Source organism: Nicotiana attenuata, unplaced genomic scaffold (assembly GCF_001879085.1).
Source record: "Nicotiana attenuata strain UT unplaced genomic scaffold, NIATTr2, whole genome shotgun sequence".
In the NCBI taxonomy this organism is placed as follows: Eukaryota; Viridiplantae; Streptophyta; class Magnoliopsida; order Solanales; family Solanaceae; genus Nicotiana; species Nicotiana attenuata.
This window is the reverse complement of record NW_017675139.1, coordinates 46324-59565: the sequence shown is the minus strand read 5'-3', so window position 1 is coordinate 59565 and position 13242 is coordinate 46324. Positions and strand designations below refer to the sequence as shown.

The window sequence follows — 13242 nt, the reverse complement described above, 5'->3', positions numbered from 1 at the left end:
ATCGTTGCGGGTGGGGCATGGGTTTCGTATAGACATCGGTCACGATTTTTATTTTGTGTAGAGATCTGACCTAGATTGATACGTTTATTTCAGGAACTTATCTACCACTCGTTTTAGGTTGGCGTTGTCACCGAGACAGTGAGGTTGCGATAGCCCGGAAGTAATACCTAGCTGGTTCTAGATCTAAAGGAAACTAAAGAATTTGGCTAAAAAAACCCCACAGACGGCGCCAAATTGTTTAACCAAAAAACTGTTAAACCCTTTAGTTAAACTAATTAATAGAAAGGTAGAAGGTAAATCATAGCCAAACATAATTAACTCTAGATCAAAACATGTTGAGTACAAAAATTGGAGAAGAACAAGCTGATTTAATATTTCTTAAGATGATTATTATACATCAAATATAAATGATAGGCTTACATCTATGACGGGTTTGCCCAATAATCGTAAGAGCACAGAAGGAGAAGAGAGAAAACTGTTGATAACTGAGAAATCCCCCCTTGTTGGTTCCGTAACGATGACTATAAATGTTGTAGCCAGATCTGGGTCCCGAGAGAGCAGTAATGGTTTCCTGCCTCTCTATATATACTAACAATTTTCCCTTTTATCCAATGGTCTTTGATCGGTGTGCTTTCTCATGATTGGGTTATTCATTACTTGCCCAAACATTACACTTGTCCTGCGATGTGAGCTTTCTAACGGCTTGATCTCGGCAGTGACCGTGGTTCTCGTCGTCATCGCGCCTCGTGGGCACGACCATGGCTGGATCGACCTCTTGCTGTCCCCTTTAATGATAACTATCTGATGATTAGATTTTGACCCATACACTAGCTACCAAAAAGTGCTTCTGTTTTCTCTCTTTTTCTAAAAATAGATTCTACATTCACAACAATATTCATGAACGCGTTTAAGCACAGCTCTAACAACAGCACCACGTGTCCTCTTCTGAGTAAGATTGCAATTCACAATTCTCCGACACTAAATTAAAGAAATGTCAGTAACCCCTGCACTTCCATTTCCAGCCATTTCAGTCCCCAGGAACATAAAATTCCGTGACCTAAAAACCCAAACACTCTTCTTAATACGATCGTCATCGTCACAATCGCCGTCAATGGACACTCCACAACCGAAAAAGGTCGCGGTCTGCGGCGGTGGAGTCATCGGAGTCTGCACCGCCTACTTCCTATCAAAAAAAGGCGCTGCAGTTACCCTAATCGAGCAATCCTCTGTCGCCTGCGCCGCCTCTGGCAAGGCCGGAGGTTTCCTAGCCCTAGATTGGTGCGACGGCGGTCCCCTCGCCTCACTCGCACGCGCCAGCTTCAATCTTCATCGCTCACTCGCTGAAGAGCTTGATGGACCCCACTCCTACGGCTATCGTCCACTCACTACCCTTAGTATCTCAGTCACCGAATCATCATCATCATCTTCTTCTTCGTCGAACCGAACTGGGCCGCTTCCGTCTTGGGTTAACGGCCCAGCTAAAAGCCCAAGAACTATTGGGTCAACTAATAGCACGGCCCAAGTCCATCCACAGCTCTTTACTAAAAAACTATTAACCAAAGCAATGGAGGAATATGGAGTTGAGCTGGTAATTGGTAAAGCAGAGAGAGTTGAAATGGCGGAGGGGAAAACGAAGGGAATTGTATTGGAAGATGGGAGAGAGATTGTGGCAGATGCAGTTGTGTTGGCACTTGGGCCTTGGACTAAGAGATTCTCTGTTTTGGGCTCGCTTTTCGGGGTTTACGGAATTAAAGCCCATAGCATTGTGCTCGAACCTAAAGAGCCGAATAGGATCACGCCACATGCGTTGTTTCTTACTTATTATCCGGCCCATGGTGGGAAGCCCATGGACCCGGAAGTTTATCCTCGTCCAACAGGTACTTAAGTTTTAATAGTTGGAACAATTATCAGATACTATATATTTTTATATATATATATATATATATAGCATGAGCGTGATGTGTGTTATAAATTATTTGTAATACATACAAAGAATAGTCTCTCAAGCTATTATTTATTGTAACAACAAAGCAGTATATTAGCTAAACCACCACTGAAATTTGGCAATTGTTGTTGGGCAGCCTGGCGCACTAAGCTCCCGCTATGCATGGGGTTGGGAAAAGGCCGGACCACAAGGGTCAATTGTTGTTGAAATGTGGAATAACATAAATTTGCCATTCATCATAGGGGCCATTTGCATGAACAATTGAACTGAATAAGCTTTCAAGTGTTGTAATATGGTGGCTTATATTTAAGGGGTTCAATTGTATTTTTTTAGCTGGAAGTAATGATGTATGGTAAAAAGTAATTTTGTTTTAAAATGTTTAAAAATGATTGAATCCCCTTGATAGTTAAGTGTCTGTGCTCTCTGTGCAAATTTGCATTTTCTCAAACCATTTTGCTAGAATTCCAGGCTCCCTGTCTCGAAATGTCACATTGTTATGTAAAGAAGTGTAGTATAAGCTTCCGTCTGTATGCTCGTGTAATAGATAAGGTTAGAGTACCAAAAAGTAAGGTAAATCAACTTCTCTGGTGATTAGAGATAACGATGAGCTAATTCCTTGGTTTGTGTATAACTGTCTCTAGATAGTCGCATGCTATATATTACCTATGTACTCCCTGTCGAATACAGGAAGATTTTATTGGTCCAATGTTGATCCCTTTTCTTGGCCGGATCATTTTTGTCCAGAAATGTACCTAATATTACCTTTGAAACTATTCCATAGTTCTGGTTTCAGTGAACTACCTGTTGTTAAAATCAAAATACAATGACATAGCTGAGAAGCATGAAACAGATCTCCCCTTTAACTTAATTCCTTTCTGTATTATACACTAAAATGAGGATTTTATAGAATTTCTTGTTGAGAACTTTAGTGTTATACTTTTATGTCTTTCAGGGGAAGTTTATATATGTGGAATGTCAGCTCGAGAAGAGGTTCCAGATGATCCAGAGCAGGTAACTCCAGTTCCAGAATCAATAAACGCGCTTAAGAGAGTGGCTGCTAGTGTATCAAGCCATTTGGTGGAGGGGGAGGCAGCTGTGACGGCTGAACAAGCGTGTATCCTACCTTGCTCTGAAGATGATGTGCCAATTATTGGGGAAGTTCCTGGTTTAAAGGACGTTTACGTGGCAACCGGACATAGCTGTTGGGGAATTCTTAATGGTCCGGCCACAGGTGCTGCTATGGCCGAACTCGTTCTGGATGGACAAGCTAGCATAGTTGATCTTAGCCAATTTACCCCCGCAAGATTCGCTCGTGTTATGAAGAAGTAAGATGATTTTATACAAATCATCTGAGGCAAGACGGCTTCATATACTCATCACCACAAAAGGCAAAAGGGTAATTGTTGAAATGAAGAACTTGTAGGTTTGTTGTTTTAGCTCTAAACATAGCACAAATTTGTATGGAAACAACTGGTCACAGTTACATTTTCATTATCAGCACACTAAATGTGGAGTCTGTCCAAGAAATAAGGTGTCTAGACATAAAACCAATATGCAGTGTTATCGAGCAGAGTACTCAATTAGTTGGAATGTATTTATTAATCAGAATGTTATCTTGTAAGATGATTTCTATCTGTGTTGCTGAGACTCTCCAAAAGTGCTGCCGCACCGTGTCAGATCCTCCAAAAATGCACTAAATTTGGAGGACCGACAGACACCCAACAACATTTTTGAAGAGTCCGAGTAACAGAAGCAGAAATTTTAATTAGGGGACTTGAAATCAGAACTTTGAGTCCGCCAAGAAGGTTAGAGCAGTAATACTTTTGTTATCCAGATTCTCTTCTAATTTTATCCTATGTTGGGAAATCTTGAGTAACCCCTTCCCCCTAATGTTGGGCTTTTTTTGTCTTTTGCTGGCAAATATTTGCTGAATCTGAAATGCTAATTACTGATCGGTTAGTCTCTAGACCTTTTTGCTGACGATTAATTAGTCGAGAGGACAGAAGAATAGACTCATATTGTTTCTTGAGTTTGATCAAGTTTGGATGTCATGAACAATAGACATAAGTGTGGTCTAGTAATTAATGAAGCGACAAACAACACTTCGGGTGATTCCCTTCATTTTTGCCTAATCTTCTTATCGGCCCAAATCTTGAAAAACATAGTTTATCCGTGAGAGTGAAGTTCTCTGTTCTCCCACAAAGAAAAAATTTGCACAAACGAGTTCTTTTTGGATTAATCCAAAGCCTAAAAACAGTTTTATGAGCTTAAAAGCTTCGTTGAGGGCCTCCAGGATTGTTACACAAATAGCTGGCTAAATTCACACAACACACACAGACGCCCTCCGTTTCAATTTAGATGATGTAGTTTGACTCGGCACGGAGTTTAAGAAAAACAAGAAGACTTTTGAAACTTGTGATCTTAAAAGCTTAAAGGGTAAAAGCTTTCTGGGGCGATGAAATTTGTGTGGTTATAAAAGCTTCTCATTAAGAGTAAAATATATAAAATGAAGAATTTAAAGTTGAATAATTTCCAATTTTAGAAATGTGTCATTCTTTTTGGAACGGACTAATAATGAAAGTGTGTCATCTAAATTGAAACAGGAGGAGTATTAACATGAATTATTAATATATTATACACCTGCCGGCTATTTTTAATTTAAAATAGACAAAATTACATCATACTTATATCACTTGGGCCACACAGCCCACTCGAAAATAGCCCATATTTGAAGCCTTTACCTGGCTTAGCCCATGTTGTATATGTTATGAAATTTACTTTTCACCCGGTAGCCCACAACTTAAAACAGCGGTTTTAATATTTTAAATTTCAATTTCTCTGTTTCTCTTTCTCTCTATTCCTCACGCTTTTCTCAGACTCTCTCTTCCTCACGCTTTTCTCAGAAGATAACCGACCTCCATTGTTGGTTCAAGTACTTTTTCGAGCTTTCAATCTTATTTTCAGGTAATTTTCGTTTCATTTTATGCTTTTACCACAGTTTTGGTTTTGAATTTTGTTTTATTTTTAATTTTTTTTGCTTTTTATGATTATGCCTATTTTCTTACAATGTTGCTGTGTTTTTCGTTTGATTTTGTGTTCCTTCTATCTTCGTTCTAGGCTTAAACTTGATGTTTCAGTTTGCATGCTTTGTTATTTCTACTTTTAGGGTAGAATTTTTAATTTTTTGAGTTTTGTTACAATTTGGGAAATATTGGCCTCTGCTTTGTGTTCATGGCCTTTATTTTTGGTTAACTTTTGAGTTTTGTTATAGTTTGATTTTTTGTGTTTTCCTTCAGTTGTCTTCACTTTTGTTAAAGCTTTGTTTGTTTGGTTTATTGTAGAAAATGCGTTCAAAAATACCTGCTTCTAAAAGCAAAATGAAGGTTGCTGGAAAAGACGTTAAGTTAGATTATGCGAAAAGATTGAGGGAGTTGCCCTCAAGCCCTAATTCTGAATCTAATGTAAATGTCCAGGCGCCATATGGTGATGATTATGAGTCTCCTGCTCCTAAAAACTCGCAACAAGAGAGCAGTCGGATGACTCGTTCGCAAACGAGAAATACTCCCACTCCAGTTAAATCATCGAGGGACTTGCCCTCACCCCCTTCTTCTGAAGCGAATACGCATGTCCAGGCTCCCGATGATGATGATTTTGAGTCTCCTCCTCCTCTAAAAATATTGCAACAAGGGAGCAGTCGAATGACTCGTTCGCAAACAAGTAATACTCCTACTCCGGTTAACATCGTTAGAATAAGGAGTAAGAAATGTGGGAGACCTGAAAAATCAAAAGAAAAGCTGAAAGTTGATTTGGTTAATGAAGATGATGTAGGCCGCAATGTTAAACCAAAAAGGAGAAAGATCAAGGACGATGGTGAGAGTGGCCTTGATTCCATATCGAAAGAACAAAGGTCTTCTATTCGCTGCAAATTGAATGAGAGAAAGGCTAAGTTGAAGGTATTCCCTCTGTTGCTATTAATTTATACATGCTTATACAATTTTATACAAAGTTATACAGCTGTTTATACATCTTTATACAAGTACTGCTATACTTATTTATACATTTTTATAAAATATTTTAGTATAGTTTTTGTTCCTGATCTATTTCTTGTTATTTTTCCATATGCAAGGTTGGGGACTTCTATATACAACCAGTTGATTATTTCCACAACAGGATTAGTTCCCATACCGAGACTGACATTGTGAGCATTTTGAAGAAATGTTTGACTGACACGCAGCTTCAAATGTTCCGTGCTAGTTGTTTTGGGTACTTCTTGGACCTCCCTCAATTTAAAATTCAAAATCAACTTATTCATTGTATATCATTGAGGGAAGTCGTCCCAGGACGTGAAAGGGAGTTGTGGGTGAAAATTAATGGTTGTTTGCTGCGTTTTGGCATTGGAGAGTTTGCTGTTATCACTGGTTTGAAGTGTGTAGAAGACGACACCACTTTCTATGACAAACCAGATGTTAATAGGCTGCTAAAAGAGTATTTTCCAGGAGATGGAAAAAAGGCTATAACGAGGGGGCAGCTTCTTGATCGCTTCAAGAAAAAGGACTGGAAGTCGGATGAAGATGCGTTCAAGATGGCCTTGATGGTGTTTGTCCATCATTTCATATTCTCAGATGCCAATAATCATAGTATCAACAAAGATGATTTTGATATCATTGAAAGTGGTCAATATCCGACGTATGCTTGGGGAAAACAGTCATTTGAAGATATTTTAAGGACAATGAGGGACAGACAGTGTGACTATTTGACAATGTATAGGCTTGGAGGTTTGCCACTTGCATTACAAACATGGTTTTTTGAGTGTTGCTCTATGGTTGACAAGCATCTAGCTGTTCGCGTTGGCACAAATGTGCAACGCATTCTTAATTGGAAAGTGACTGAAACTCCAAAATATGCGGATTTGACTGGCGGGGTGATCATGTGTAGTATCGACAAGGTAAACATTTTGTACCATAATACTTCTCCATATGTGATTTCAGTTTTTCTGTATGTATATTTATGAATATGTCACAATTTCCTTTTTCTACTATTGTAATCCAGTTTTTCTTCTTGTAGTTGAACTATAGGAACATTTCCCCTACTCGTGAAGAGATGTCAACTTTGAACATCGACACGCTTTTTGAAGTTAATGCCAATGATGTTGCATCAGGGGAGGTGCCTGTGGTGCCTGCCTTTCACACTGATGATTCTGTCGCTACATCTCCACCTTGTCCTCAGAATATGGAGCAACAGTCTAAAAGACCTTATCCTCAGAATACGGAGCAACAGTCTAAACGACCTTTTCCTCAGAATATGGATCAACAGCCTAACCCGAGTTATGATCCTTTGGTGTGCATTGATCTGTTGAATGCTGAAGTTGAGAAGTTGAGGAGTGCTGTTGGAAAGGTACTGGACCTTTAGCTTTTCTGTAGTTTATCAGTACTTTTTGTATATACATGGTTTTTTGGTTATGAACATGGTTGTTGATTTGCTTTTTTTTTTTTTTTTTGTAGTTGACTGATACAATGACGACACTCAACAATTATGTAGTTTCTTCCTTTGAAAAGGTGTTCAGTTTTCTAAATATGAAGGAAACCAAGCAAACGAGGGAGGATTTTACCGATTCTAAGGTAATTGTTTACTGATAAAACCAAATCACTCAACATTTATGCCTTCTCTGAATTCATCACTCAACATGCCTTCTCTTTCTATTATTTTTTATTAGATTCGTCAGCGCGTGTCTGATGACAATACATCTGGTCTTGGAGAATTTGATGGCTATCAATATGATGTTGTTCCTGACTTTGTCAATCAAGTGAATCAAGATAACGTGCTAGCCGACGAGGGAGTTACTGATGGTGTTGATCATGGTATTTGTTCTGCATTTTATCTTCTTTTTTGGTCTGATTTTTCTTTTCTTTATTTTAAAGTTTTTTATTATTTGTTTTCTCTGTCTAAGGGGCAGCAGGTGATGTCAAGGGTGACACATTTTGGGGTGACATCGGCGATGAAGATTTAGATACGCTATAGATGTCCCGAATTGTGCTTCACAAATAATCCATCATAGACGTAGAAGATGATTACATTTCTCCTGAATAGTCAGTTCGACAGAAAATACCAGGAAAATATGCCAAATCTCCATATTTGCCAGTTTTTGATTCGGGGGGCATCATGATCAGCGCCCAAGCTCATTTTTGATATCAAGCATCCTTTCACGATCGAAATTGATGATTTTGATCCAATATCGTCATTGGCTAAAGAGTTTTGCGCGTTTGTTGATAATGGGATGGATACAAGGCGAAGGTATCTTCACTTTCTTTAATCTTTCATGTTTTGATTTTATAATACTTGTCAATGAATGTAGTTCTGATTACTTTTTATTTTTTGTGATTTGAAGTGCCAAAAATATATATCCCGATGAAGTAAATAATCTTGCGGAAGCTTTTACTTTTGGCTCGTGCAATGTGACCACGAAGGATTGGTTCCACTCACTTGCATATTGTGGTCGACCTTTGATTGACAGGGTATTTAATAAATTTCTGTTCTAATGCCTTTTTTTATTTGTTGCATATCTTTATTGTTTGAGACCCCCATAGTGTATACATAGCTTTGTATAATCACAGTATAAGATCGTATAACCTTGTATAAATATGTATACCTCTGTATAATAGTGTATAAATTTCTATATTTAAAAAATCTGGTAGTGATGGCTGTTCTGTTTTATTTCTTGTCTCAGCACTTGGATGTCCTCTTTTATTATTTGAGGAAGAGGGGAAAATATGGGCCGAGTGTTGCCATGCGGTTTACTATAACCGACTTTGCCTTTGGTAACAAAATCAACTCCCTCTATAAAGATTTCAAAGTGAATGAAGATCCTTCAGTGATTCCTGAAGGGCATGAGATAGAAGAGTACATTAGAGGATATTATTCTGATGCAAATGTCCCGTGGAACACTGTTGACCACGTCTTATTCCCTATCTGTGTGAAGCGCGGAAGAGCAAAATTGGACCATTGGGTTTTGGGGGTGTTTACGTTCATAGATAGATACATCCACATAACTCTAACCGTGGAGCTATTAATGATAGACTTGCTTTGGATGCTGCATTACCTTATTCAATTCTGATACCTTACTTCTTGAAGAGTTCTGATTTTTATGTCGAGAAGAAGGGCATTGATTGGAACAATGGTGCATATACCGATAAATCCCATTCTATTGCTTTGCAGATTAATCTGGTTAATAATGTTCCCCAACAGATCAAATGGTAGGTTAATCTCAATTGTTTTACTATTTTACTATTAGTGTACCTATTTGAATCTGATTTGTTTCTTTTTAATTACAGTGATTGTGGTACTTTTGTTCCTGGCTTTGCTGAGTATTTCATCCTTGGTAAGGAAATTTGAAAAGATAATTTTGATATTGAGACACTTCGCACCAGGTGGGGATCTCTGTTGTGGGATTATGGAAGGAAAAAACAACAGTCCGGTGCAATTAGTGGTGATGAAATCACATGGAGACTTTTTAGGAAGAGGAAGAGGCGGTGACCGAGAAAGTAGTTCTGTTTTTTTTCATTTTACTGTAGTTTTTCTATGTATCAGGAGTTTTAGCTTAGTTTTGTCTAAGTACTATTCTGCTAATTGTGAGATAACCTTAAAGGATATTATAGATGTTTTTATTTTTGTGTAATTTGTGGTAGTCATTACACATTGTGGCTGTGAATGAATTACATTTTAATGAATATTTTCAGTTGCTTTTGTCCTTTAACAAAGTATGTATTTTCATTATGGTTGCAGTTTTGTTAATGTAGCAGGGTTTATACATATGTATACAATAATATACATAGTTATACAAATTTATTCAAACTTATACTCTCATTTATACATCTGTATATATATAATACCATTGATTGTTTGCAGTTCTGTTTTGTATTTCTACAATCTATCAATATATTTAGCAATATTAAAACCAGCAAGACACTATTATTGGATAATCAAAACATGTATAATGAAACATGTCAATTTCTTGTGAAACTTAACTACTCAACATTTGTAACTCTATTGTTTGTGAAACTTAACTACTCAACATGACAACAAATGTAATAGGAAGTGTTATGTTTCCAACTATTTATTTTGGTCGATTCCTACATGTTTTTCTATTGTGACCACTTTATCCATACACAGAACATGAAAACGCCCTCTTAGACTCTTTTTCCGAAGCAGGTTTGAGTCTTTCCTTTCTTGGCCTTCCTGCATTCCTTCTCCCTTTAGGTGGTAGGACCACATCTTCCATCACCTCTGTTGGGATTACCCATAAACTCTCATCTGGCATCGGATTCAGTGGAAATTCATAAGTTCTAAGGAGTTTATCCTTCTTGTAGTAAAAGAGCAATACTGGCCAGGTTTCAGCTGCTGGTTCTTCAAAACCGCCCAAGCATGCGGATATGGAAGTCATCCATTTGAAATTTTCCGCAACTGCATGTTCCCTCTTCAAGGCACACTATGTTTTGCCTTACCCCTTTAAACACAGTATATAATTGCTCCGTAGCAGGCCTCACCTGCAAAAGTTTTTTTAAAAAAAAAAAAGTTAAAGAACATTATACATTATTATACAGAGTTATACATCCTTATACAAGCAGTAAAATGCAAGTCAGCAGTGCCAAGCATCATTATATTTGATTCATTTTACCGTCATTTGCTCCGATGCAATCAGATTTTCCCGAAGGTGTTTGTCGTACTTTTCGCCAAGCTCTGTAGATGTTTCCATTGTACTTTTTATGTTTTTGTTGTTCCACTGTTATAGCAAATTTGTCATGTACTCCAGCAATCGCATTACTGGTAACTCTCTAGCATCCTTGTTTGCTGCATTAATTGACTCTGCAATATTGGAAGTCATTACCATCGACCTTTTCTCTTTGGAATATGCCCTAGACCACCTTTCGTAGCCATTTTCGAACAAGTAAGGCTGCACTCTCGGATCAATTTTGCACATCTCTGTCATATGGTACTCAAACTTCTCTATCGTGTAAGCTCTAGCCAAAGCAAAGAAGATATCCTTCAATTGTTTGTGATGTTTCTTGAATGTGCGCTTTACATTCTGCCACAAGTGAAACATGCAAATACAATGTGGTACTTCTGGATACACAGCTTTTGTGGCATTGAAGATGCTTTCATTTCTATCTGAAACTATACATATCCCTTCCTAACTCCAAAAGTACCCTTTATCTGGACAAAGAACCACTCCCAAGATTTGTTATTCTCTGAATCTACAATTGCATATGCAAGTGGAAGGATTTTTCCTGTTTATACAAAATAGATATTAGGATTCAGACAATTATACAAATCTTATACACAGTTATACACATTTATACAATTTTATACCAACTGCAAATTTTATAAAAACAACAGCTGTGAAATCCTATACACTTTTATACTTGAAAGTACAACATTATACAAGCTGCAGAAACAAGGTAGATGCAGTCAACTCACCAACTCCATCCTGTGTGCAAGCAGTCAATATGGTACCCTTATATGCTGCTTTAGGAAACTTCCGTCAACACCATATCGGTCTGCAATGCTCCCAGCCCTTGATAGATGCATATAGCAAAACATATGTATAAAGAAAGCATCCATCTTCTGATTTGTGCAACTTTGTAACCGTTCCTGGATTTGTTTGCTCCAACATATAAAAATACTTCGGCAACTCCTTATATGAATCACTCGGACTCCCTCTTATCATTGCCATTGCTATCTCTTTAGCTCTCCATGCTTTCATGTAGCTCACTTCAATCCCGTGTTGCTTTTGTATGTCCTCTATTATATCATTTGCGGTGTAAACTTTTTTTGGATTAACATACTTGTCCTTGACTATACTAGCAATTACACCCTTGACGTTGTGTTAAGTATCTTTCACCATAGCCGCATGTGTGATTATTATTGTAACTTCTCACTTTGAATATGTTTGCCTTGAAAACGGCAGAAGATTTGAAACTCCAAGCACAATTGTCATCCATACACATAAGGTGATACCTAGGATTAAAGATCATTCAACTTCTAAATACACTTGTATACAAAAATATAACTACGTATATACTAATTTTAATACCTATATACAAATATATACTACTTTATACATATTTATACATATATATAACAGAATATACAATTATTTATATACCTTGTTCCGCTTGATCTCTTCACCTTGAATTGGAACCTCTCGTGTACAGCCAAGTTCTTCATCACACTGACAACTGTCTCTTTATCCTTATAAACTTGATCTTCCTCAACAAATTCGTTCAATATATCATCTATTATACCCGTGTTTTCACTAAATTTCGTGTTTTCAATAAATTCGATATCAATAATCTCAGTGCTATCAATTGTGGATACATCTCTAGAATTTGAACTTGTAGCAACCAAACAGCTGGAACTTGTAGCAACCACACAACTAGAACTTGTAGCAACCAAACAATTATCATAAATCTCTTTCACTGTCACAAACAAGGGATATTCAGTGAAATTCAAGTTTTTCTTCTTTAATTCGATATACACCTTAACACCTGTATCGTTGTAAATCAGGATCGGTGGCAAACCCACATTTGGGAGAAAGTTAATCTCTATTGTCTTTAACTCACTATCGATCCTAATCTGTTCCGAAATAGCTGCAACTAAATTGTTGTAGCTGAATGTCGACTCGATTATTACACAATCGCTGACGAAATTGATAAACTTGTTTTCTTCCCATTCACCACTATGAAGAACGTAAAATGGAAAAATCTCCATCGAACAAAATATTGAAATCAAAATTGCAGCAAAAATGAAAATTGTGCTGATTTGCAGCAAAAAAAATTTCACTTTTCGTGTTTGATTTGCTGTTAATTCGAGATGAAGAAGAAATTGTAGGGTTTTTGGAGCTGCATTGATCGCAAGATCTCATTTTTGTAGTATTTGGGGAAGAAGATTGGAAAGAATCAGAGAAAATCCTGCTGAAACAAAGAAAATCCCGCTTCTTACTCCCCAAAAACGGAAATAACGCCCCTTTTTCCGGATATGGGCCTCTAATTTTTGGGCTACTCAATTGTAAATTGAAATATGGGCTATAAAGTTGAAAAGGAGGCAGCCCAGTTGTTTTAATATGAAATTTTCCCTTTAAAATATTAGGTGGGCAGCTATTTTGATTAATTTTTCATGTTATAATAGCTCGAAACGCTTGTACCGGATCGATTTCTAGATTATAATTATTGTAGTAAATAACAAAATATGTGTAACGACCCGACCGGTCGTTTTGAGTTCTAGCGCTCGGTTCAGCAGCCTGA

General features: G+C 37.4%; 1 protein-coding gene across 1 annotated transcript; it reads left to right on the top strand.

Moving 5' to 3' along the window:
- The first annotated feature begins 389 nt into the window (after positions 1 to 389).
- Positions 390 to 3778, top strand: LOC109219720 (putative oxidoreductase TDA3). The gene is made up of 2 exons (XM_019384193.1): positions 390 to 1877; positions 2898 to 3778. The coding sequence occupies exons 1-2, from the start codon at positions 992 to 994 to the stop codon at positions 3272 to 3274; spliced, it is 1263 nt and encodes a 420-aa protein (XP_019239738.1). The 5' UTR covers positions 390 to 991; the 3' UTR covers positions 3275 to 3778.
- Positions 3779 to 13242: the final 9464 nt, after the last annotated feature.

Bases quoted from the DNA above. Each gene is read 5' to 3' on its own strand.
- LOC109219720 (XM_019384193.1), top strand. From the start codon at position 992: ATGTCAGTAACCCCTGCACTTCCATTTCCAGCCATTTCAGTCCCCAGG. The intron at 1,878-2,897 runs GTACTTAAGTTT...TATGTCTTTCAG, and splicing joins AGTTTATCCTCGTCCAACAG to GGGAAGTTTATATATGTGGA.